The 27,517-nt window shown below is 35.1% G+C and overlaps 1 protein-coding gene across 4 annotated transcripts in view; it reads left to right on the top strand.

The window, feature by feature from the left end:
• The window catches only part of slc24a6a (solute carrier family 24 member 6a), a 37,531-nt gene extending 10,371 nt beyond the window's left edge, over window positions 1-27,160 (top strand). Inside the window, exons 2-18 of one of the 4 annotated variants that reach the window (XR_015507714.1) lie at window positions 661-756; window positions 7,736-7,812; window positions 9,298-9,372; window positions 9,458-9,542; window positions 9,624-9,727; window positions 9,801-9,875; window positions 9,971-9,996; window positions 10,080-10,133; window positions 11,266-11,408; window positions 13,178-13,263; window positions 15,870-16,149; window positions 22,559-22,725; window positions 22,813-22,927; window positions 23,023-23,135; window positions 23,855-23,920; window positions 24,009-24,735; window positions 24,797-27,160. Coding sequence is in view for 2 of the 4 variants with exons in the window: in XM_087281806.1 (XP_087137932.1) it covers window positions 661-756; window positions 7,736-7,812; window positions 9,298-9,372; window positions 9,458-9,542; window positions 9,624-9,727; window positions 9,801-9,875; window positions 9,971-9,996; window positions 10,080-10,133; window positions 11,266-11,408; window positions 13,178-13,344; window positions 15,870-16,149; window positions 22,559-22,725; window positions 22,813-22,927; window positions 23,023-23,135; window positions 23,855-23,920; window positions 24,009-24,119 (1,754 nt within the window). In the remaining 2 variants the exon portion in view is untranslated. Of the gene's footprint in view, window positions 1-660; window positions 757-7,735; window positions 7,813-9,297; window positions 9,373-9,457; window positions 9,543-9,623; window positions 9,728-9,800; window positions 9,876-9,970; window positions 9,997-10,079; window positions 10,134-11,265; window positions 11,409-13,177; window positions 13,345-15,869; window positions 16,150-22,558; window positions 22,726-22,812; window positions 22,928-23,022; window positions 23,136-23,854; window positions 23,921-24,008 lie in introns of all 4 variants that reach the window. The other 3 variants (XR_015507713.1, XM_087281807.1, XM_087281806.1) reach the window with 3 other exon arrangements.
• The last annotated feature ends 357 nt before the right edge of the window (window positions 27,161-27,517 follow it).

Here is a 27,517-nt window from a genome sequence, read left to right as displayed (position 1 = left end):
TCGTTTCAAATTGTATGATTTTCTTTCAAATTTATATTGTTATTTTGAAGGTGTTGGTAACCAAATTTTTTATGAGCTACAATAACATTCTGTTAATATTTCCAAATATCAAAAATAAAGTGCCTGTACTAGCATAAAAGTGCATGTGTATTAATGTCTGTGTTGAATAAAATAAAGTGTTTGAATGCCTATAGCTAGCGAGCAAGAGATCTAGCCCTTTTTACAGTAATTTGCTGTAATCATACTGCCTGCCTTAATTTCACAATACAATTCTCAATACAACATATTACTGTGAATTTCACCGTTATCCCTGTAAAGTGATACTAATGTAATTTACTGTAAAACTTACGGTAACTGTAAATTAAATATTTACAGTGCAGCTATAGCAGAGTGATCCTTTAAAATTACACCATTGTCTGCGGGAGTTGCCTCCGGGTGCTTCAGTTTCCCCCACAGTCCAAAGACATGTGGTATAGGTGAATTGAATAAACTAAATTGTTCATAGTGTGTGAACGAGAGAGTGTGTGGGTGTTTCCCAGCACTGACGGTTGTACTGTCAGAGATGAGTTGCAGCTGGAAGGGCATTTGCGGTGTAAAACAATTGCCAGAAAAATTGTCAGCTCATTCCGCTGAACAATAATGTGTTGTGCACTGTTACAGAACATTCCAAAGAAGAATCGGACCAGAACTGGGCTCGGCGTAAACTAACCCAGCAGATCATAGAGGAGAACCAGACATCCAGTACACCCAGAGCTGGTGAGTGACTCTTTCTCTGTCTCTATGAATCACATCCGTCTATATCTCGCTATCTCCCCCCGCGCCTCCTCGTTCAGTGAAATGATGCAGACAGGTGTCCTCTTCATAGCCGAGCCCCCTTTGAGGCTTGTGTTACCAAGCAACGGAATCCCTAATTTCAGAACAGAGAATAGTCTGTTTTAAGCATTCAAAGTGTGCTACTTTAGAGAGATACGTCATATGGCCTTTTTATCAACTGCGCAAATTAGTCATCAACAGAGGTGTTTCACAGCAGCGCTATGAACTGCATTTTTTCAATTAAATTTTATAATGTTCTCTGAACTCTCTGAATTACATAAATATACAATGTATTATCTTAAATATATGTAAAGCAAGATAGAGTCAGTTAGTTATTTTCAATCCTGTTTTTTAACCTCCTTAAAATGCACCACACTGAATAAAATTATTACTACTGCTTGTTCAAACTACCTGTTTAAAAAATGAGATGAAACAGCACAATTCTTGTCTTTTCTTTGGCCAATTCTTTTGTTGTATGTTCAGTTCACTCACATTTGTTAACATAAGTGTTTTGTGTTGGGACAACATGAAGCAATTGTGTTGGTCCAACTACCTGGTTAGGTGATTTGTAGTTCCCAACATGCTTTGCGTGGCATTGAATTAAGAGAGAGAAATGTTGACAATAAAGGTAATCTTAGGTGTTTAAAGTAAATAGGAAGACTTGTTAGAGTTTAATCTTCAATTTTGTTTGAAGATTTAGAAGAGTTTCATGTAATGTTTTGAGTTTTGCACCTTGAAGAAGCAGCCATGCTTTAGGTGTTGGCAGCTTAATTAGCATGGATGCAGTTTGTTGCTTTGCTCGGTGAGAAATAACTGTGCTAAATTAATTCTGAAATCAGTCTCAATCAACTGAATTGGCATCTCATGAAATATGCTTAAAATTTCTCTTTTAGTTCATTTGGGATAACTTCAAATAAAACTAATAAACTTTGTAATGTAGAACACATAATAGATGTACATGATATTATCAGACCTTTGAGTTTAAGTTAAGTAAAAATACAAATGTATTTACAATTTAATTTGATAAAATCATGTTGGACCAACTCAACTGCATTTAATTGTGTAAATGTTTTTAGTTGGTGTAACAAATTTATTGGATGGAAATCCTGCCTTCAATTAAATTGAGTTCATCCAATGAGTTATTTTGAGTGCACTTTTATAGACGTTCCTCATTTGAGACTTAGAAGTAAAAGTTTTGCATATTAAAATGATATACTCAAAAAAGATTTTTGCTGCTTGTTTAAAATGAGCTAAAACAAAACTATTCTGGAAATGTTTGGGTGAAACGTAGTTGTTTTGTATTCAATATACTTAAAATAGATACAGTAACTTAATGGATTTGTATTGGGACAACTTGAATGAATTGTGTGGAACCCTGCACTTTTTACAGTATATATGGAAGCTGCTGTTATCTGTCTAAAAGCAACATGGGGCATTTTGATAAAAAATATATAAAATCTTTACATATCGTAAATCAAACTACAAAAATGATGTTTGCTGTTTGTTCAAACTACTTATTTAAAATGAGCTGAAACAAAACAATGAGTTATTTGGGGGGAAACTTAGTTGTTTTATATTCAATCCACCTTAATCTGTAAAAACATTTACTCATGTTAACTCAATTACTTTATGTTGTCCAAACACAAATCAATTGTGTGGAACCCGGCAATGTGGCATGATATAAGAATCACAAGGTTGCAAGTTCTTTTTCTGCTATGTTTATTATTTTGTTGCTTGGGTAATCTTGTATTTGCAACTATTTGACTTCTCAATGGGGTATGTGCACAGGGACATACTGTTAAATTCGTTTTTTCCGCGATATGTCCTTAAAATATGAAATACATTTTCAGTTTCTGCCCTAGCCTGATGCTACTGACAGCGCTAGTGTTTACACGGTCTTTCATCTGATTTTACGCTTGAGCAACTAAATGAATACTTAAGTCTATTTAACCGATTGTATTTTAATTACATTACAACATCAATGCTGTTAAATGAACCTTATGAAATTAAAATAAGCACCAGAAGTTTATCTTTGGCTGAAAAACACTAGCTGTGCAATATGCCACATTCATGGACATTTTAAATGACATCAAAGCATTTAAGATTACATTTTGGTCATGACATTGCGATTGAAAGTAAATGTTTTTCAAATATCATAGGGATAATCTGAAGTGATTAAAATTTTGATTAAGTTTTTAATATGTACATATTATTATTTCTTACATATCAATACTCATTAGTAAACATATAAAAACTGATAACTTGGGTATTATGTAACTAGTGTTGGCTGAGCAGCAGATCACTTGTGGAGGACAAATGCAATCAAATGTAATGCTCTAAAAGCCCTTAAAACCCTTTAATTATTCATAAATCCTTCTGATTTATGAAATTCAATAAGGGAGCCCTTAGTAAATTCAATCTGGGTGATACTGAGCAGCTGCTGGTCCCAGCTATGCATTGTGATAACAGATATAATAGCATTGCTCAGAATAATTAAGACATATTCCCCTGTTACATCTGGCATATTATCTAGTAAAACTGCATTCAAAAGAAATGCTGTACATTCTTTAAAATAATAGCTCCATGAAGAAGAACCTATAATACCCATGCAACCTTTTCATTCCAGAAAACTCTTTTTAATATATATTTCAGATATACAGTAAATTGTTCTTTCAGTTCGTTGACTGAAAGGTCTGAATTTTATGGAATCTGCAAAAACCCTCTTTTAGAAACCATTTGAAAGAGTGTATGCAGCAAATTAGATAAAAAATCTGTATTATTTTTATACGATAAGTTTAAACAGAAAAGCTGTGGTCATTATTAATCCATGCATTTAAAGGAGTGTCACTTCCTCCCCTGTCTTTTTATTTCAGGGCTGTTTATTAGACAGATGGCCTCTTTAAGGCAGTCAGAGCAAGAACAGTCTTCACGCTGATTGCATCTCAAGAAGCTCAAGTATTACCAGTCCTCTGATTTAACTGGGCGCACTCTTCCTGGCCTCTCTGCACTATTACAGATTAGCTAAAAGGCTGGTCAATTCAATTGCCACTTAGTTACCAAAGACAAAAGCTTCTTAACAACCTTAAGTTAAATGGAGCACATTCTCTTGATAAGGCCGACATCAATGAAGTGAGAAAGCAGAACACTAACTAGCTAGTCTTTTCACAGATTAAAAAACATTTTCTACTCTGTTTTATTTTATCCAGTCATCTGTTGTTTTCCTTTGAGTTTATGGCTACCATCAGTGCTTAACATTAACTTTTTTGATCATCAACCACTGCGGCTAGTAGTTTTGCAACATTACTAGCAACTCGCTATTTTTACTAGCCACAATTTTGTTGTTGGGAAAATATATTTAATATGCATAAAATTTGACTGTGGCATGCGTAAAATACTTGATTTACATTTTTGTTACATTCACCTGCCTCCTTATTCATTCACTTTTTTGTGTTGTGTATGATTATCCTCAATGAGTATGTTTACATGGACACCAATAATCCAATTTTAATATGATCAAGACAATACTCTGATGAAAAGTCTACCATGTAAACAGCAATTTTTGATTAATTAAATCTGATTAAGGTCATAATCGAACTAAACAGTAATTAGATTAAGACGTGGAGTATATTGATTTTACCCAAATTATTGAAGTGCAGTACAGACATTTAAACACCTTAATCAAGCTATTACCATTGTGTAGGTTTTTTGCCACATTTTGCGACAGGATACACACATGGTTGTTTGACACTATTTTCTGCACAGTGTAGGACCACAGACACCTGCATCGCAAAATGCAGTTTTTTCCATATGGCGTGCGGTATCAAAATCCATTAAAACAACACTCTTTCAGCAGTTCATACTCGCATCCAATATCTCACTTGTCACAGGGCATGCATGAAATGTTCCTGAATGAATGTGAAAGTGCCAAACTGCAGTTAAAGTCAACAAATTAAAAATGAAACAACCAAAATTACGTCAAACTCCAGAGGAAACATGGATAGCGTGTTGACGCAATGACGTTAATTGAATAATGTGCTATATCATGTAAAACGGGATCATTCAAAAAGCAACTCATGTAAACACCTTAATCATATTATTGTCCATGGTTTCTGCTACATTCATTCTTCCATGGATACCAAAATTCATCCTGCCATGGCTACAATACAGCTTCTCATTCAAAACATCTTATTTTTTTTAATAGCGGGTAATAATCCTACTAAACATATTAAAGGGTAAGTAAATTATAACAGTGCAAACTTTTCTGTAACCGTAGTAGTGCTGCGCGTCATTTGCTTATCGCTTTAAGGTTACGTGCTGACTGGCTGACTGACAGGTGCGTGAGGCCAGCAAACACGACATATAGCAGTTTAATTTTAGTTCAGGACGCATTAATACCGCTTTGTAGGTCTATTGGAGACATTCATAAATATTCCTAGCAAATCTAATAAATGCTGGAGACATACTCGTTACATAAACGCACTAAATCACACTTCAGCAGCATTTATTTGAGAGCGCACAAGAAGATCTGTGCACTCTTGAAGAGGCTTATATTTGAGGGGGCGTGCAAGAAGTTTTGTGCACGAGCAGAAGAAATCAGCGCGCAAGCAAAGAGATCAGCATGCTTGTAGGCTGTTACATAAATGCGACCTCAACTTCTAATACTGCGCTGACGACATTTATCATTGAAATAACGTCACAGGTAGTTGGTAGATCTGTGTAAAAAAAGGCCTGCCGCCACAGCTGGAAAAAATCCTAGAGGAAACACTGTTGTCTTATTCATATTAAGGCTAATAAATTGAATACTAATGTCTATGTAAACGTAGCCAATGGGCATGAGCAAATGGGTTGTGGTTTCACAGTGTCGCATTGCAACTAGTTTTATTTTACAGAAACTTTCAGGGCTCAACACTAAGCATTTACCTAATTTTTCTCTAGCCAAACCAAAAATAAATAAAAAATCTTAGCCCAAAATAACTGTAAGCAAAAAAAATCAGGTCAAAAATATACCATGTGCGATAATGAAAGGATTATCATGTGAAAGGTTAAAGTGAAAGCAACCTGCTGCTTACAAAAATACTTTTTTAAAGTCGGCAGGACTGTGGGTGCACAAGTGTTACTTATTGTCCAGTCTATTCAAAAGAAAACCAGATGCTCTACATTTCCAGACGCGGATGCTTCGCGCAATGAACCATTTCTTTTTGAAACTTTTAAATACTTGTCTGCATTACATCACCTGAAATCAGCCTTGACACTAAAGCTCTCGTCAGTGCGTAAGGATGGCTTGTATCATTGTGCGCGTGATCATCCTTTCATTTGGTTTTCACCTGCTTTCTTTTGCTGATGTGAAAACCGTAAAAACTACAAACTACAATTCAAAAAATGATCTTTAATCAGACAAAGTGGCTAGTGGGAGTGGCTAGTGTTTACCACAAAATAGCTGAAATCTACCCGCATTTGGCAGTTTGGCAGGTGGTAATGTCAAGCCCTGGTTACCACACCTAAAGACATTGTTCAGATGGGTTTTGTCTGCTATGTGTGGGACTAGATTCTTACACATCTTATCTTAAAAAAAAAAAAAAAATTAGATTTAATTTTTTTGACTGGCGACATGGGGGCGCAGTGCCACACAGCATAAAGGTCACTGGTTCGAGTTGGCATTTTTGTGTGGAGTTTGCATGCTCTACCCGTGTTGGTGTGGGGGTTTCCTCCAGGTGCTCTGGTTTCCCCCACAATCGAATCGCAATCACAATTTTAAATGTTGCAATTAGCTAATCACAAGAGGCCGTGATATGTGTGTATATTATTTAATTTCCCCCGCCCAGAGCAAATGCATGATTGCCGTCTGTGTGTGACAGCCTTACTAGCCAATAGAGGGAGCACACTTCCATTCTGCCAATTAGAATTGCTCAATGCCCACAATAAAACAAACAAACAAACAAGAAACTGCGGACTAGTGGCATGATGGGCACTGCCGCTTCAAAAGCATTAATAGACTATATCATATCAAAGAAAAACAGCACATAGGTAAAATAGAAATATTTTGGTTTCAAAGTCACAGACATCGAAAAACAGGTAATTTGTAAAAGCTGTTGCAGAAATGTTGCCACAGCACAAGGAAGTACAACAACCAGCACCTAAAAAAGCACCACAGGCGGCTATATGAGGAGTGTCTTGCTAAAAGTATTGCCAGTGATACTCAATTTAGTAGCTAGCAATAGCAAAGCATTATTTCCGAATTGTTTGTGGCTGTTACACCATATGAAAATACATCACAAGGGCACCAGGAGATAATAAATAGATAAATAATCCCATAACTCACTCCTGTTTGCTCTAGAGAATAATGAGTGTTTCATTTCTAAATATTTAGAAACAAATTTGAATAAAAGTTGGAGTTTGTTAATATCTTTTCAGCACCTTTTTATAACTTATCCTGACTTCATTTTAGTAGTAAGAAGCTATGATATGGATTATTGAGCTGAAGCTTGACTACAAAATTCTAATTAAAATCGCTATATCTTTAAAAAAAAAATTGCAATTAGATATTTTCCCTCTAAATCGCACAGCTCTAATTTGAATCAGCTAATCTGAGTTAATGATTCAGTAGCCCTGTCGCCTAACCATGTTAACCTATTTTTATTCAATTTAATGACCATCATGAGAACTCTTTAGTGTAAAATGAGTTTATATAGCCACTGCACTGTCAGACTGTCAAAACCTTTTCCTTCTGACCTTTAACACAAGTGCTAATGTGCGATATGTGAAGCAGCACTTTCATTTCAGACCAAGGCTGTGAAGCTAGTGTTTGAAAGGGTTTCCAAATATTTTGAGCCTTGCTTTATAGATTGCATTGTTTCTCTATGCTAAATTCCTACTGGTGTTTTATTTTTACTTGTGTGCTCATTGTCAAATATTTTCCACACAGCTATCCATGAATTTCCACAGGACATCTTCACTAAGGGACAGAGGAGGCATGGGGCCATTCTACTGCATGTGTTTTGTGTAAGTGTCGAACACTGTTGTAATAAAGCTTTAAGTTGTATTTATATTTCATTAAAGGTTTAATGTCGGAATTTGTGGTGGGAAAAACAAAAACACTTTTATTCAGCAATTGATAAGAAGTGACTGTGAAGACGTTTACAATGTTCCCAGAGAGATTGATTTCATTTTGTTTCTGTGAATTTTTGACATCTTTATAATTAAAGATAAAAAGACATTTCAGTGATCATTTTGTGAGCACCAAATTGCAATACTGAAGACTGGAGTAATGCTTCTAACAATTCTGCTTTAAACAACAGCAATAAATGACATTTTGAAATGTATAAACATGAAACAGATAATTGAATTTGTGACAGTATTTCAGAATATTAATGTTTGCACTGTATTAGTGATCAAATAATTGCAGTTTGAATGAGCAGAAGAGCAAAACGATTAAACAATACTATCAACAATCAGCAAAGTGTGTATTTCCATTTTTATTTTTTAGTTTCAGGTTTTAACAGAAGTTTTAAATTTGCTTGAATACTAGTTTTACTTGTAAACTGTAATAAACATTTTTTTTTAAAAAATGTAATACCAACTACTGATGTATTGATCTTTGTTATACACTGACAACCACCAAAATCAGGAAGTGAACATTAATTTAGCAACATAAGATGTACAGTAACATAAATCCTTAAAGGTTCCATGAAGTGCTTTAAAATGTGCATTTTTATTCAATGTTTGACATAGTTTCAACTGAGAAATGAAGAGAGGGTGGGACTTAGCTCCTCCCCTTAAAAAAAACAGCCAATAGCGTTTTGTTGTCTTACAGCTCCCCTAGTGAGAGGGGTTGATCTCAAGGGCATCAAATGAAAAGCAAATGAGTTGTGTCTTAAAGGTGGTGGGGCATGTTACATACTAGAGAGCATTTGTTTGGTCAAGATTTGATGAGAAACTAAAGTATGAGGTGACGTGAAAAGACCTTTGATCCATTTAAGCAGAAGTGACAAACTACAAGTTTTAGATGTTTAAGATGTAAGCATGATTCCGAGTTTCACATATGTCAAACGAATCGTGCTAACTGGGCAAATGAGTCCGGTTCCAAAATAAAAGTCTAGGTGTGAAAGCACCCTAACATCTAAATAACATTATATTAATTTCACTGGACCTTTAATTTAGGAAAAATAAGAAAAAAATCCATTTAAAAAATCCAATATGAATATTTTTCAATGTATATAGTAAAGAAAACTTACTATTTAACAAGTTTTATCATAGCACTTTTACAGTATTTTACTGGTAAAATGATGGTCATTTTTTTACACTGTTTGCGTAATTTCTATGAAAATTATTTGTATACCAACTTGTTTAAGTGTATTTTTTAAATAAATAAATACTGTATATTTGTTCTTTAAAGGAATGCATAGCACAATTCAAAACAATAGCTAAAAATGAAAGCCTCTATTCCTGTTACCGAATCTTTACTGTCTTTTGTCTGCTCTTCTACAGGCGGTTTATATGTTCTACGCCCTTGCTATTGTCTGCGATGTCTTCTTTGTCCCCTCTCTGGAAAAAATCTGTGAGGTAAGTGTAGATTGTGCTGATAATAACCCTCAATAGTACTGTTGAAAAATCAGAGCACATTCTGACCTGGAGTTTGTATCTTCAGAATCTGCACCTCAGTGAAGATGTTGCCGGTGCCACCTTTATGGCAGCAGGAAGCTCCGCCCCTGAGCTTTTCACATCGTTGATTGGTCAGTGACATCTAGCAATGCTTTTCAATTAATCTTACTGTATAAATAAGTCACTGATAAACAGTCATCTGTTCATATCAGGCGTCTTCATCACCAAGGGAGATCTGGGTGTAGGAACTATCGTGGGATCTGCTGTCTTCAACATCCTGGTCATCATCGGAGTTTGTGGGATATTTGCTGGACAGGTAGTACAGTTCATGGGTATTTAAAACAATAAATTTGAGACTATTAAACTGCTAAATATGAATCGCTTCACAGACCATCACTTTGACCTGGTGGCCGCTCTTCCGGGACTCTATTTTCTACATCCTCTCTGTGCTGGCATTGATTCTGGTAAGCAGGACTGTCGTTTTCAGGTTCTGTTTGTGTTTTACATTTGTACTCACACTAAATTGAGGCCATTTTGTGTTTGTTTATGTGTATTTCAGATCATATATGATGAAAAAGTAATCTGGTGAGTGTGGCTGAGAAGCTGTAATAATAATTATTTACATTTTAGTGAAGCGTGCCATTTTTCATATAACATCACTGTTGCAGGTGGGAGACTATAATCCTCATATCGATGTATGGAGTTTACATCCTCATCATGAAGTGAGTATTTAATTTTTTGTAACATTATTTAACTCATTTATTCATTTTCTTTTTGGCTTAGTCCCTTTATTAATCCGGGGTCACCACAGTGGAATGAACCGCCAACTTATCCAGCACGTTTTTAAGCAGCAGATGCCTTTCCAGCCGCAACCCATCCCTGGGAAACATCCTCACACACACTCATCCACACACATACACTACATACAATTTAGCCTACCCAATTCACCTGTAGCACATGTCTTTGGACTGTGGTGGAAACCGGAGCACCCGGAGGAAACCCACACGAACGCAGGGAGAACATGCAAACTCCACATAGAAACGCCAACAGACCCAACAGAGGCTCGAACCAGCCACCTTCTTGCTGTGAGGCAACAGCACTACCTAATGCGTCGCCCAATTATTCAACTATTTAAACATATCAAATAGACGCAGCACAGTGGCTCAGTGGTTAGCACTGTCACCTCACAGCAAGTAGATTGCTTATCTTGCTTTTCACATTGTCATTATGGGGTATTGTGTGTAGAATTTTGAGGAAATAAATGGATTTAATCCATTTTGAAACAAGCTGTAACATAAAAAATTGCAGAATAAGTGAAGCGATATGAATACTTGCCGGGAGCACTGTTGGGGAATTGGGTGAGGTGAACTGCTATAGGTGAACTGGCTAAGCAAAATTGTCTGTAGAGTATGAGTATAAGTGTGAGACTGTATGGGTGTTTCCCAGTACTGGGTTGCAGCTGGAAGGGTGGCCGCTGCGTAAAACATATGCTGGAATAGCTGGCGGTTCATTCCGCAGTGGCGATCCCTGATAAAAATGAATGAATGAATGAATGAATGAATGAATGAATGAACGTCAAATAGAGTGGTGCCTGTACATCAATAATGCACTATGGGATTTGACTGTGAGGTTAAATAATGGGTTTCTATTAGATCAAATTAGTACCACTTTTGTGATTCACTCACAGGCTGACGTTCAGGAAATAATCATGCTGTGAATGCTTTTAGTTTCTCAAGATGTGTTGTTTTTGATTGTTGTGCACAGCGAAGGACATACTTAATTATTTAGTTCTCCTCTGCTCTTCAATTTTGACATGGTATACGGTAATATGAATGTTTGTGTGTCTATTTCAAGGTTTAACAGTCAGATTTGGGGCTGGGTGGAGCAGAGGTTTGGTATCCCGGGTCAGCCCTGTCTGGTCAGCAGTCTGCGCAGAGATGTGTCTGTAGGAGAGGCAAGCCCACACTGTGACACCTCCATGATCCTCCTGAAGAAAGGTGTGTGGATCTGTGTTGGGTGTAATCATGGACTAAAAAAATGTGAAGCGGTGACACGGCCTTTTTCCATTGAATGCTTTGAATGCGAAACGCTGATGGAAAGCACAGACTGTTGCAAATAATTGCTGAAAAAGGAGTCTGGCTCTTGGTTCATCTATGTTGACATAGGCCAACATGAGTTTTGTCTAATTATTATTTCATACCCAATAAACGAATTAGTAACTGCTAGATAGCAATCACCTGTTTTTCCTGTCATATAATGTTTGGTATCAGCAAACAACTAAGATAAAACCCACACTTCTCTGAATAAATAGTGATCCATCCGAACCACCTGTGGGTCAGAAAGTATATTTTACTGCTGAGCAACTCATTTTGTCTTGGTAAAATAACACAGAAATTGAGCATTGATACTTCAATCTCCTCCCAAAGCTCTGACAGTCTGCTTAGAGAGGCTGTCAGTCACAGCTGTTAGTCATGATGATACACCACATTTTAAAGCAGTAAATTACTGGCTAAAACATACTCTTTACAAAAACGAACATCTGAACCTAAATCAGCATGATAACAAGTGCCTTAATTGACCAAAACCATTGCTCGGGAAATTTTATTTCTAGTGTAATTAAAAAAAAATAATAATTACTGGGGGCTACACTCAAAAGGGGGTGTGAGGCACACCTGGGGTAATTAATTACAAAGTACAAATTATGAACTAGTTACAGATTAATCATGCAATGAAAAAGTAAAGTAAAAACTTGCCTTAAATTTTGTTCATATATTAAATAGGTCTGTATAAATTTGTATTTTTGTAATACAAATATACTTTGCAGAATAATTTCTCATCTAAAGATGGTTATGTTTATCTAAACCAGGGGTCACCAAACTTGTTCCTGGAGGGCCGGTGTCCTACAGATTTTAGCTCCAACTCTAATCAAACACACCTGAACAAGCTAATCAAGGTCTTACTAGGTATACTTGAAACATCCAGGCAGGTGTGTTGAGGCAAGTTGGAGCTAAACCCTGCAGGGACACCGGCCCTCCAGGAACGAGATTGGTGACCCCTGATCTAAACAACTGAACATGCTTAGACAACAATGGCAGGGGTGCTCAAAATAGGTCCTGGAGGGCCGGTGTCCTGCACACTTTAGCTCCAACTTCCATCAACACACCTGCCTGGTAGTTTTTGTATACCTAGAAAGAGCTTGATTGGCTGGTTGAGGTGTGTTTAATTGGGGTTGGAACTAAAATATGTAGGACACCTGCCACCCTGGACTGAGTTTGGACACCCCTGATAAATGGTATGTTTGGTGGCGTCATTACAATGAAACATTTTATGTTTTGATACATATCATGTTTACAGTCCATGTGAAATCAGAATTTACATTTTACAATGCTTATTGTATTGTTTATATGATGCACAAAAGAAAGCCACACCCACTACTCAGTATTCCATTTATATTCTGTTTAACATACTGAAATAAAGTCTCTGCAACACAGACTTTACATATTACTTTTTGACTAAAGCTAAAAGGCCCTGTTTGACTCAAATGTTTAATGTCTCAGTATTGAGTCAAGTATTTAAATTGAATTAGTTTTACACAAAGTGATTACAAAAGTTCTTTACCATTTTAATAATGTAATTAGTAATGAATGACTTTTTTAAAGTAACTTACCCAGCAGGCCTGTGGATGAAGGATGGATCTTCGTGGATCATACTGAGCGAGTCTGCATTATATATAAAGCATGACATCTCTTTTTCTCTTGTTTGTCAGGTCAGAATGCAGGTGGCCAAGACTCCCCGGTGGTGATGGTGGATGAGCTGATGAGTCTTCACCCTCACCAGTTCTCTTTCTCAGAGGCAAGCCTCCGTGTCATGATCACGCCTCACTTCTCTCCCCGCACTCGCCTCAGCATGGCCGGACGCATGCTCATCACTGAGGTACTGGCTGGACGTGCGCTCGCTTTCTGCACATCTGGATGGAACGACAGACAGCTGATACAGAAGTTACTCAACCTTGAATATGAACTAGCAAGCTTATTATATGTATTGAATGTAGGAAGTGACTATTAGAGTTCTGAAGTTAATGCTTTTATTAGTTTATCGTCTTTGTAAAACAAAATTAGTTTTAATATATTATTAAATATTATTCTAATAATATATTTTTGTGTCTTAAGTTTCATCAAATTATCTTAGAACTTGATTTATTAGTTTGATTAAAAAAAATTAAGAGATTATAATACCGCTCACACATTTAGAGTTAATATGATTTTTATTTATATATATATATATATATATATATATATATATATATATATATATATATATATATATATATATATATAATGTTATATATATATAAATATATATATAAAATATATAAACAATGCTTTATTTATAAGTAACTTGTTACATAATTAGCTATGAGTATTTTTGATATTTTATATATATATATATATATATATATATATATATATATATATATATATATATATATATATATATATATATATATATATATATATATATATATATATATGCACTAAATTTTTCATTTAGTGTAAAATTTTTGTTCTTACACCTTTAGTAAATAGTTTTTCACTTTTTTACGCAAATAAAAAATGTTTGAAAAAGTTGATCTTTTATGTTATTGAATGCATAAATAGTTGTAATTTCTAGTAAGTCTTATTATCTAACACTGTTTAAATTTCATATTCATTACATAGTCAAGCTATGAAAAATATAGGTCAAGAAAGAATTAAAATTACTTTACTACAAATAAGAGAAGTGTCGATGCTGTCTTAGAGAAATATTAGAAATGTCATTTTGAGGTAATTTAAAGACAGTAAGTCTCTTTTTTTTAAATCCCTGACATTAAAATAGGATCCAATTCCCTTCCATTTTGAGGCCCAACGCAACGTGACGTAGGAGTGCGATTTCCCCGCCCACCGATTTGATTGACAGGCTTATATATTAACATGTCTTCATTGTAACGTGTATAATGATGTCAACAAGACAGGACATGTGCAAAGCAGCCAATCTGTTCAGCTCGCTGTAAGCATCAATCATCCTCAAATGTGATCAAGAATTAATTTTACAAGTTTAAAACGTTTTTAAAGCAGTGCATATTTGTAATGAATTACAGCGATTTTACCGTATTTATCACCACCGCCTCATGTCAGTACAATTATAAAAGAAGACGCTTCAATCCAGGTTTGTTGATGTTAAATCAGGTTTATTTTGTCACGGATATCCATACATCAGTGGAGATTAACGTGTGTCATGTCACATTGGCTCTGACAGGGACGTGGGAACGGTGGGTGGGGAAAACCAGCATTAAAGGCACAGGCAACAAAAACAGCTACATTGTGTCCAGAGCAGAATATCCAAATATTCTGAAAGGTATAATAAATATTCTGATAGGTGTTTTAAGCTGAAACTTTACAAACACATTCTGGAGACACTAAAGACTTATCTAAAATCTTAAAAAAGAGGTAAAACAGGTGCCCTTGAATACGACCCACCTGTAGGATTTGCATCAGGTTGGACAACAGCAGTTCCAGTCCTCAGAACGCCTGCTGTCATTTTCTTTATGAGAAAGGTTTTGCTCTTCATATATCAGCAGTTGTCTTTTTTCGTAGGTTCAGAGATCCTCTGGCACTACTCCTGACTTCCATTTTTCTTCCAACCTCTTAAAATCTAACCATTTTGTTGTTAGGGCAAATGCTTTATTCCATCAACAATCATTCACATGACCTGCTTGTCATCTTGACTCTTGTAGCTCTTGCATGTCATCTTGAAGAGGTGCTTTACCTGCTCAGCAAGCTTGATTCTGAAACTCCTCATTTCTCATCGTACAGGCTTCTGTTCTGCTGAATCCGACTGTACATCTATCATATATAGTTAAAGTCAGCATCATTAGCCGTCCTGTGATTTATTTATTTATTTGTTTATTTATTTATTTTATTTTCAAATATTTCCCAAATGATTTTTAACAGAGCAAGGAATTTTTCACAGTATTTTCAATAATATTTTTTGCTCTGGAGAAAGTCTTATTTGTTTCATTTAATTTAAAATAAAAGCAGATTTAGGTATTTTTTAAAAGCCATTTTAGGGTATATTATTAGCCCCCTTAAGCAATTTTTTTTCGATTGTCTACAGAACAAACCACTGTTATACTGTTATAACCTTAACTTGCCTAATTAACCTAATTAAGCCTTTAAATGTCACTTTAAGCTGAATACTAATGTCTTGAAAAATATCTAGTAAATAACTGTGTACTGTCATTATGGCAAATCTAAAATAAATCAGTTTTTAGTAGTGAGTTATTCAAACTATTATGTTTAGTAATGAGCTGAAAAAATCTCTAAGTTAAACAGAAATTGAGGGAAAAATATACAAGGGGGCTAATAATTCAGGAGGGCTATTAATTCTTACTTCAACTGCATTTTGTCTTTTATCCACAGAGGCAGAGGCTGATTAGAAACAGGAGTCCTGGAGACAGCAGTGGCAGTGGAGCAGGAGACACTCCGGGACAAGATGGTCCAGGCATGGAAGCGGTTCCTTGGGGTCTGGAGAACGGAGGGGCCCTCGAGAGTGAAACGCAACCCCTGGAGGAGCCCAGACGCAGGAGCCAAGGAGGAGAGTTAGAACGAGTAGCAGACATAGAGGACACACAGCCGAAAGATGACGAGGAGGACGAAGAAGAGGCAGATGAAGAACCCTTCAGGCCCTTTACTGTGCCAGGTGAGGGAATATCAAGAGTGAATCTCAGAGAGTTGTTTTGAAGACAGTTTTACCTACCATAGTATTTTCAAGCAAGTCATTTCACTCAGCGGCCATCTTTAAAATGGCTCTCGAGCAGTAATAAAGGGGGAAACATCACATGCTTGAAAACTGTTTGCCAAGCTTATGATTCAGGCCCGGATTGGCTAATCGGGAGGACCGGGAGAATTCCCGGTGGGCCGGTCCGTTTTTTGGCTGCGAGGGCCGGTGTCCCAAGCTCCAGAATCTGTTGCACTCAGCAGTCACACTTTTTAAATTTGTTTATTTATTTACTTGACCACAGCCTTGTTATTTATTATTTTACCGCAGCTCTACTCTTTTTATCTTTTTTCTCGCAGCTCAGTGAGCAAGATGCAGCCTGCAGGTTAATGATGATATAACATCGATAAGTCATAATACTATAAACAGCAGTTGTGGTTCAGTGGATAGCTCGTTAATTTATGACGCGGCAGACCCGAGTTCGATCCTCATCTGAGTAAATTTTTTTTTTCATTTTTATTGTTAAGACATATAAGACTGTTACGGTTGTTGAACATTTGAAGTTCTAAAGCAGCTGTTTTCTCAAAAAAAGACGTGATAGTGTCATTAGAAACTGATTTGGAAATGACCTTATTTTAATATAGTCAGTCGTGAACTGAGGTGGGCCGGTCTGAGGCTTGAAACTCCAGGGCTGAAAAGAAGTCCCACTCCGGCCCTGTTATGATTACATATTTGAAGTCACCATTAAAATTAAACATCAACTGTCTCATAAGTTTAGTTTCTAAATGTTTTAATTTAAAAAAATCAGCATTTTTTTCAAGTTGTCCAAGCTAATGTGCAAACGCACTTGAAAGGAAACAAGATCCTAACTCCAACCTCATTTATGGCCGATTTACACATTATCATCCTCTGCATAATGCTTTGTCAGATTGCACTGGTTTTCATTAGTAGCTTGGTCTTGTCAGGGGCACATTTAGTGATTTGGATACCCCAAGCAATTCCAACTACGGGGCCCAACAGTCCTAAAATCCACTCTTTTGAAGTTTTGTAAATTTTTTAATTCATTTATTTTTTCTTATATCACTGAATCTCCTTTTCCATGTTTTATCTTAATAAAATCTCTACATTTTAAATGATTTGTTTTCTTAAAATTAATTCACAACAACAACAAAAAATGAATAAACCAAAAAAAAAGTTAAAACAAAAAAGTTTTAAAAACTAAATCTTGACCTGACTTGACTGCTGGACTGCGTTATGATTGGGCGTGTAATGCAAATTTATGTTGATGTTATAATTACGTTAACATTTAAATTGTAAGATCCTCACCATATACAAAACCGATAGAAAATGATGTTGTGTGTATAATTTATACTACTAGGTATTTATTGGGGGCCCACAAATTTCCTGAGGTCCTCAGCAGCTGCTTACTTTGTTTATTGGTTAATTATGGCCTGGTCTTGGTCTTAGCTTGAAACTTGGTCTTGATGATGAACCTCCTCCAGAAATGACAATGACTCTTTGTTTACAAGTTTTAGAGCATTTGAGTAGTTGTTGTCATGTGATGTGCATTTAACACAACGGACTGTACCTAAGCATTCATTTCATGCAGATTACAAAAATAAAAAAAACTAAACCAAAACACATTGCAATACTAATAACATTGTTTTCAAGTATAGTAGGTTAATTTAATAGTAATGAAAAAACTGTACAAAAGCATGCACATCTCTCTTAATTGGGTGCTCAGCCAAAACCGCAAAAGGTGCAAATTAAATGTAAATCAAAGGCGGCAACACCAAGGCTCCAAAAATACAAATTTATTAAATTAAAAAGGCTGACACAGAGCGTGTAACGTTTCGAGCAACCCGGCTCTTCATCAGACAATGTTCATCACAATCAGGTGCTCGTTTTTATACACTTCCGGATAACATGATCTCCTCTCGCATATATGCCAACATATACATACATGCATATGTATACATACACAATCGTTCATATATACATACATACACATGAATACATGTATACACATTCACATCTAGTCTATAGCTTTAATCAAATTACAAAAAATATATATAAATACATAAATAAACTATAATATTACATCACAAATTATAATAAAGAAAAAAAAAAAAAAAAATATATATATATATATATATATAAAATATATATATATATATATATATATATATATATATATATATATATATATATATATATATATATATATATATATATATATATACCATGATACACCAGACTATACAACAAAATATAGCCAAAAAACCTTTAAACCTTAAATAACCTTAAATTCATTTAATAGCACAAGTTTTAAGCTTTATGTGGATATATTTCTAATGTCTGTGAAGCAGGTATTCACTGAGATTCCGTTGTGTTTGTTGACCACAAAAACTGTCGTAAAATCACACGTCTGGTTCCAGCTTTTCCCCCAGAGAAACTTCAGTCTATAGCAATTAATGATTGGCTGCTGTACTAGTAGGCGGGGCTTCATTCACCATATTGGCATTACACTTTTCCCTATTCAAAACTATATGAGTGACATGTCTTGTGTATTCTATAGTCTTTGTACCTACTCACAAACGCTTGTTTATTAGAACCAGATTAGACCGTCTATTGGTAAATCACACATCTCATGGTTTTACATTCATTCAATCATTTATCTGTTTATTACAGTTATAAATTATATTTTCAAGTAACAAGAGTTCAATTCAGATTAAAAATTATAAAGTATTTTAGCTGTTGGCAGTTAACCTGAAGTAAGACTGTTTTTGCAGGTTTTAATACAATTTCTTACCAAATAGAGCCATGTGTGCCTTTTTTTATTTTAAATGCCACCTTGTGCTTAATCTGCTGTAATTCATTTTGTTTTTGTGATGCTGCATGTATTGCAGTTTAGTACTTCGATTATTGACAGAAATGTAAAAGTTATGTACAAGAAAACATTATGCTTTAACATCATGATTATGCTCTACTGTATTAGGTACCAACTATTTTACTTGCAGTTAATGTTCATTCACATTTTGTAATATATAGTATTTAGCATAAACGAGTACACCCCTCATAGTTATTTCTTTTATATTCATATTTTCCATGACTTACAGTAATATATTTGTGTATATACATTAGCTTAGATTAGAAAACTTACAACCAGTTTAAAATTTAGCATATGTTTGCCGAAAAATATAGAATAATATTTCAATTAGCAGGAAAAACAAGAGAGATGTAATAAATATGAAATTTATTTGAAATTTTGTAGTTCATATATTTTTAGGGGAATAATTTGTTTGCATTTAAATTTACTATCTTTATGTTTGGTCACTAAACTCTTAATTTAATATATGTAACTGTTTATTAAAACGGTTTTGTTTAAATGCACTAAAATTATTGGCTATATCAAGGGGTGAAAAAAAGCAAAAATAAAGGAAAAATACCATTACTTGCCAAAAAATGTATTGCAAGTAAGAGTAAACTTATCTGTTGTAAATATTTCTTAAAATATGAGTAAAAAGTACTCAGGAGTTGTGAGTATCATAATGTGAATGGCTGATGTGGTTACATGCAATTTGTGTGTGTGGGTGTGTGTGTGAAAACGTAACATTCTGTAGTGCATTTAGTTATTGTTTAAGGTCATTGGCAATTTCAGTCATCATACAGTAGACATACTTCATCTTCTCATCATACAGCACTAAAAATGTACTCAAGGGGAAGTTAAAGTACACACTTTTAAAATGACTCCGTAATTTAAAATTGCTGAGGAAAACTACTACTGGCTATATTTAATGACGTTTGTATAAAAATATTCATTTTCAAAAGGGGGTTGTACTCGTTTATCCTGAGCACTGTACACTTTTGTGAAAAAGCTTCAATGTAGCTACTTTTAGGAAGTAACTTGTAGTGTAGCTATTTACTTTTTCTATTGTTTCCTGATGAGTTAGTTTCAGAGTAGCTTCCCCAACACTGCATGGTACCTTTGGAATTTAAGCAAAGCCATTTTTTTCTCACAAAATTCCCACACACTGCAATTTTTTCATTTTTCTGACCATTCTTTGTGAATGCCAGAGTTGCTTGTGTGTGATCAGATCAGCCCTTTTGGTCCTACCACATTTAAAGTCTTTAAAATCATTCTGATGAACTTCACAGACCTTCTTGACCATATCTAGTTGTTTGCATGTGGTCACCATTTAATCACCCTCAAGTGATTCCAAACCTACATTGCATCTTTATTCATTGTTTTGTTGTAAACAAAAGAAGATATATTGAGGAATGTTAGAAGCTGATAGCCATTTATATCCATAGTAGAAAAAAAAGCACCGTGAAAGTCAATAGCTACCAATTTCCAACATTCTTCAAAATATATATATATTTTTTTTTTGGTTCAGCAAAAGAAAGAAACAGGTTTGGAACAAGTAGATGACAGATTATTTATTTTGAGATGATTTATTTATAAAATGAGCAGTTGTAAAGGTGTACCTAATAAAGTGGCCATCGAGTGTATATAAAGCAGGATATTTTATAGGATCCCAACGCTACTCTGTGCTGTTGCTGAAGAATTAGATTTATTCAGAATCATTTTAGAATTTGATTATAACTCCCTGATTCGTAAACAAATCGAATCACAGGGTCCATAAAGACCCCGGTGGATGTTTATAAATGAGACCAAATATTGTATTAAACCATTATTCAGAATATTCAGAACAACAGCACAACACATGGAGTTTAATGTGCTTCATCTGTCTGTCATTTCTTTTTTCCCACATCCTGATTAGAAGAATGGCCCTCATTTTCAGCCCCTTAAGGACCATAATCCATTAGTCTAAGAGCCATTTCTAGATAATGGGGCCGTGCATTTTAGATTGCTGCACTGGTGTTATGATTACAGAAGAGTGATGAGAGCTCTCAGATCTCTCTAGGCTGATGCGACTTGCAATCGAGTGAACGCAATAACTGCTGAACAATTGAACGTCTTAAAGCAGATAGCGGGAAGGGTGAAAATGACTATTTAAGAAGCTCAAAAGGGAACTATAAAAACATTTAAATTAAAAACAAAAATAAATAAATTTAGAAATAAAAATAAAGAGAGGTCATTTAAGGTGCACTAAACTAATTTTGACAATCTGAATGCATGCATATAACAAAACAGGACCACACTCCTTTTATTATATCTGCTCTCTAGTTTCTAGACACACCTCTTACTGCTGATTGGCTGAAAGTGTGTTTGGGACTCAGTCCACCACTGTGGTCAAAAGGGTTTTCAAATATTCTTTAGTGCAAATTAAATATTTAATAATTCAGCTATCATTGTCTATATCGGTGTTTCACAACCCTGTTCCTGAAGGCACACCAACAGTGCACATTTTCAACCTCTCCCTAAACAAACACACCTAAATAAACTATTTAATAAAATAAAGTAAAATCATGAAGTTGCAATTCCGAGTTATTTAGTCAGAATTCTGAGTTATATTTTGAGTTTCCGGTTATGGCGACTGACTATAAACGGAGTGTTAAAGACGCATGCACATTTGCCCATAATCATAACGTAAAGCCTATAACCGACTTTTTATTGTTTATCACACTTTCACAAATGAAATATATAGGCTAGTTGAACTCGGCTGTCTATTTATTCGTATGGCTTTGTTCTTTTTTAATTATGCCATTTGAACCATTTAGTCTAAATAGCAATTATAAAAGCATTAAACAGACCACCTGAAACTGTTAGCTGTAGTTTGTGTGATTTCTCCAAAAGCCTAAAATTAAGATTTCTATATGACTTATTTATTATATGTGTAACAATGATACGATTTACATTTTGTTGCAGCTGTTATTTGTTTCATTTTGCAAGGGTGCTCCCATGTGGTGTACTAGGTATCTGCAGACATATGTATCGTACATAGACATTTTAAAGGGCTAAAACTAAAAGGGCTGTATTAGTTCTCATTTCAGTTCAGTAAAATGTCAACCAAATACTGCGTCCTCCTGGCCTTTATTTGGAAAATTGGGTTGCGAATCCATACCAGATCACAGAGCAGAGAACCAAAGGAAGTGTTTAACGCTCCATTTATGGTCTGTCGTCATAGCAGAAACCCTTTTATAACTCAGAGTTCTGACTTTATAATTTTTTATTTATTTATTTATTTTTATTCAGTGGCAGTAACAGGCTTCCATGTGAATCTACCCATCAGAACATAAGAAGAGACTCCAAAACCTGAGGTTAATGGGTCAGATATGGAAGACGTTTAAAAGATGTACTGTTAGGAACAGGTTTGGGAAACACTGGTCTATAACTGGTGTCATTTGTATGTGATATTCCTATTGTCCTGTAGATGGAGCTAAGTATGAAATCGAGTAATGATTTGAAGTGTTTTTTTATCCACAGAGGGGCGCTGGGAGCAAGCGAAATGGATGTTCTCATGGCCTTTAAGCTGCCTGCTGTACTACACTGTCCCGAACTGTGTTTTGCCCCGTTGGGAGCGCTGGTTCATGGTTACCTTTGTGGCCTCAACACTCTGGATTGCCGTGTTCTCCTACCTCATGGTGTGGATGGTGAGAGATCTGCTCATTTGTTTTTCAAACATTTGTTAGTAATATTAATAATATGCTATGAAAGAAATACATATTTTTTTATTGCAGGTCACCATTATCAGTTTTACACTGGACATTCCAGATGTTGTTATGGGTATTACATTTCTAGCAGCAGGCACCAGTGTCCCAGACTGCATGGCTAGTCTCATTGTGGCCCGTCAAGGTCTCAAGATGACCCTTTTCTTCCTTCTCTTGACCATTTATTCAGCTGTATTGATGAGCGATTGAATGAATAGGTGTTTGTGTGTGGTTCTGCAGGTATGGGAGATATGGCGGTGTCCAACTCTATTGGCAGCAACATCTTTGACATTCTGCTGGGTCTTGGTTTTCCATGGGCTTTGCGCACTCTAGTGGTTGATTATGGCTCAACTGTGAGTTTATATTTGTGTGTATATGCGGTTACTGATATTAATTTCTCTAACAATTGAGGATCAATTCCCCCATAAAAAAAGATAAATATATGGCACAGTAGGTAGCATGATTGGGTAGCAAGTAGGTCGCTAGTTCAAGCCTCGGCTGTGTCTGTTGCAAATTTTGTGCTAGAAAAATTTTAACATTTAAACTCAGAATTTTGAGTTTAGAAAGACACAATTGCCTTTTTTGACCCATGGTGGAATTGTATCAGATTTTTTCATATATTTTATTATTCATTCATACATTTTTCTTCATCTTAGTCCCTTTATTCATCAGAGGTCACCACAGTGGAATGAACCGCCAACCTATCCAGAATGTTTTACACAGTGATGGGTTGCAGCTGGAAGGGCATTCGCTGCGTAAAACATGTGCTGGATAAGTTGGCGGTTCATTCCGCTGTGGTAACCCCTGTTTAAAAAAGGGACTAAGACGAAATGAAAATGAATGAATAAATGATTATTCATTTAAAATCTTAAGTTTAGTTTATTTTTGTTTTAGCTTCAGATCAGTTTTAATCTATTCTTATTTTGAGACACTAATATCTAACTTTAAAATTTTAATAATCCCCTTAAATGATCGTTTAGTTTATTTTAATGTAATTATTTATTTTAATCAGAACCCAAAGTGTACATCAATATTTAAAATCATGCAGCTTTTTCTCCTGATCTTCCTCCAGGTCTCCATTAACAGTAAAGGACTGGTGTACTCAGTGATTCTTCTCCTTGCTTCTGTTTTCCTCACTGTAAGTTCATCAATCACAATGTAAGAAGTCTCTCCTAATCTCAAAATTGTGATATTTGTCAAAAAACATATTTGTGTGTTCTCTGCAGGTACTGAGTGTGCACCTGAACCACTGGAGGCTGGACCGGAGGTTAGGCCTCGGGCTCATGTTTCTGTATGCCATCTTCCTGCTCTGCTCCATCTGCTTTGAGAAACTCTAAATCCCACTTTTCTTGGTTAGCTTAGCTGTAGGGTAGACTTAGACCTGGTTATTCATAATTTACCCCCAGTCACTGCCTTATTAGTAGCGGTTATTTTAACCATGGTTTGAAGCCGGAGTAGTGAACGTTACATAAAGAGAACTATTACTCTGCTCTGGTAGATTAAAGGAATAGACCACAAAAAAGGAAAATTTTCCTGATTATTTACTCACCCTAAGGGCATTTTAGATGTATGAGAGCCAAGGAGATTTTTCTCCATCTAATGCATGAGTGGCAACATTCGACCAACTTTTAATAATCTATATTTAGGCAGTCTAAAAATAATCCACAAAACCCTGACAAAAAAAAGTGTCTTCTATGGAGAAACAGTTTGTAGTTTTTAGGAAAAAAGGACAAATGTACAGTTAAAGTCAGAATTATTAGCCCCCCTGTATATTTCTGTTTAACAGAGGGAAGATTTTTTCAACACATTTCTTAATATAGTTTTAATAACTCATTTCAAATAACTGATTTATTTTAACTTTGCCATGATGACAAGGAATAATATTTTACAAGATTTTTTAGACACAAGTATTCAGTTTAAAGTGACACAAAAAAATTTAACTAGGTTAACTATGTTAACTAGGCAAGTTATGGTAATTAGGCAAATCATTGTATAACGATAGTTTGTCCTGTAGACAATCGAAAAAATATATATTGCTTAGGAGGGCTAATAAAATTGACCTAAAATTTTTTATTTTTTTTAATAACAATTACTTTTATTCTAGCTGAAATCAAAGAGCTTAGAATGACCTAGAGGCGACACTCAGTAGAACAATCCTTTGCAACAGCAGCGCCCAGCAACAGCCCCAGATTCCGCCGTTTTGGAGTGAAAGCGATCGACTGTCCATTGGATCTTATTGCTGTTGCGATGGCAAGCAGCTGCTTTGTTTTTTATTTATTTATTTAATAAGTACATTAAAGCTGAGATACAACCTGAAAGACGACAATACAACACTTACTATCACAATCATCAGCGCTTTTAATAGTTTATTTTACAGGCTTATGATATGCTGAAGTTCTATTGGAGTTTTCATTCCAAATTGGCCGCCGCGCCCTCTAGCGGCTGTTTCCCAAATTGCACTGGAGTGTTGCCTCTTGGTAATTCTATGCTCGTTGCTAAAATAAAACAAATAAGACTTTCTCCTGAAGAAAAACATGGGAAATATTGTGAAAAATGTCTTGCTCTTGTTAAACATTATTTGGGAAATATTTAAAAAAAAAAAAAAATCACAGGAGGGCTAATAATTCTGAGTTCAACTGTACATCACGTTAAGTCTCATAAAAGAGCTTGTGAATTACTTTTAGGCTGCCTTCATTTGGATTTTGCACAGTCAAAAATTGTGTAAGTTGAGCCCAATACACTTGCACTAGGAATAGTAAAACATACTTTTTGAGTGGCCTGGGGTAAATCATTTTCATTTTTGGGTGCACTATTCCTACACACATCTTTCAGCCACTCACCTGTTGAACAGTTCTGACAAACTCAAGGAGACTGTACTTCATACTGTACCTCTGAAACATTTGTACTTCAACTAAAAACAAAACTGGATTTCAATTACAAGATGTGATGAATTTATACAAGCGGAATTCAATGTTTACAGCACACAGGACACTTCCTCTAACCTCGCTTTTGCATATTTGTATTCCGAAGTCTTAAAATCACAATCAAGCATGTTGCAAAAAAAAAAAATGATACTAGAAAAGTGTTATTATTATTATTATTAACAAAAGAGTTGGATTAATTCTTATAACAGAGACACACTCGATTTATTGCATTACTTTGCCTTATTTATTTTGGACTTTAGGTCTGTGGATTCGAGGAGTCTCCTGTTTCAGTATATTTAAGAACAGTCTGTTCATTTTTGTGTTGAAAGTATTCTGGTACACAGTTGTTGTAGTATTACCGATTAACCAAAAACATCCCCGTCTTTGGTAAGTGTTTACATACAGTACCAAACATAAATGCTTTTTATAAAGTGCCACTTAGAGATGTCTGTTGCACATTTTGATATGTCATTGTTCAACAGTTACTTTTGTTCCCCACTGCAATGATCTATGACGATGAGAACATAACAATCACATAAATACAATGTGTGACCTTTATACACAGGCCTTCATAGTTTATTGGATATAAGTTTTACACTAGGGTGTGTATGAATGACATTGATTAACAGACCTAAATTGGTCTTTGCACCAAATATATAGAAGATCCAATTGGAATATTATTATTATTATTTATTGCTTACTGTCTATGTCAGTGTTTCTCAACCATGTCCTGGAGGACCACCAGCTCCGCACATTTACCATGTCTCCTTAACCAAACACACCTGATTCTGATCATCAGCTCATTATCAGAGACTGATCGACCTGTAATTGGTGTGAAAGTCAAAAGAGACATGCAAAACATGCAGTGTTGGTGGGCCTCCATGAACGTGGTTGAGAAACCCTGGTCTGTGACATAAAATTATAATAGTTAATATAGGATATATTCATAATGAAAGGCTTACAATATTTTTAGCTAAAATGAGTTAAGTTTGATACAGCAGTGTTTTAATTGTTGTAATTTATCATTAAAGTTATTAGTGACGTTTAATTAAGCATGCTTATGTTTTAGTTTTGCTTGTATATTTAATTTTTAGTATTAAAAGCTCCCTCATTGTTTGTCAAAAAATATCTTGTTTGTGGTTTTGCAGTTCATATAAACTAATGGATAAAAAGTAAATTGTTGCATTTATTTTTGGAAATGAAGATTTTCATCTTATCACTCATGCTAAAAGAAAAATTGTGTTAATTAAACTGATGAATAAAATGTTTATTTGGCTAAATAATATGGCCTGACTGAAAAAAAAAGTTTGTTGAACATTTTCCCAGGTATTTTAATTAATTTTAGAAGTCACATTGGATCAGCTCATTGTCTCACCATTTGTTAGAGTTCTGTCTATATTCTTAAAGATATTTGTATGTTGTTGAGTGCAATAAAACAAGGTCTGTGCAATACATGAGATCGTCCCTTTATTGAGTCATTCTCTTTCTTCCCCATACAATTTGGGGGGGGGGGGGGGGTTTCATTTTGAAAATGTCTAGAAATGCTGACTTCCCAAAAGTATGTTTATAAGCATCATGGGGACAGGGAACCGCATTTTAAAGAAGTAACGCAACATTTATGGAACAAGGTTTATTTAGCATTTGTGATGTGTTTGCATGTTAAGAAAACGGGGCAGCTATATTAAACGTCATCTATTAAAACTTTAAAATGGCCAGCATTTAATTAATGCACGCTACATTAAAGTTGTCGTGTTTTTTAGAGTGTTGTTTTTAGGTTACGTGTTTATATTTGACTCCCACGTTGGTCTGCC

The sequence above is a fragment of the Danio rerio genome, chromosome 14 (genome assembly GCF_052040795.2).
Source record: "Danio rerio strain M-AB ecotype USA chromosome 14, GRCz13ab, whole genome shotgun sequence".
Lineage (NCBI taxonomy): Eukaryota > Metazoa > Chordata > Actinopteri > Cypriniformes > Danionidae > Danio > Danio rerio.
Note: the sequence above shows the minus strand (reverse complement) of the source record. Positions and strands in the feature narration are given on the sequence as shown.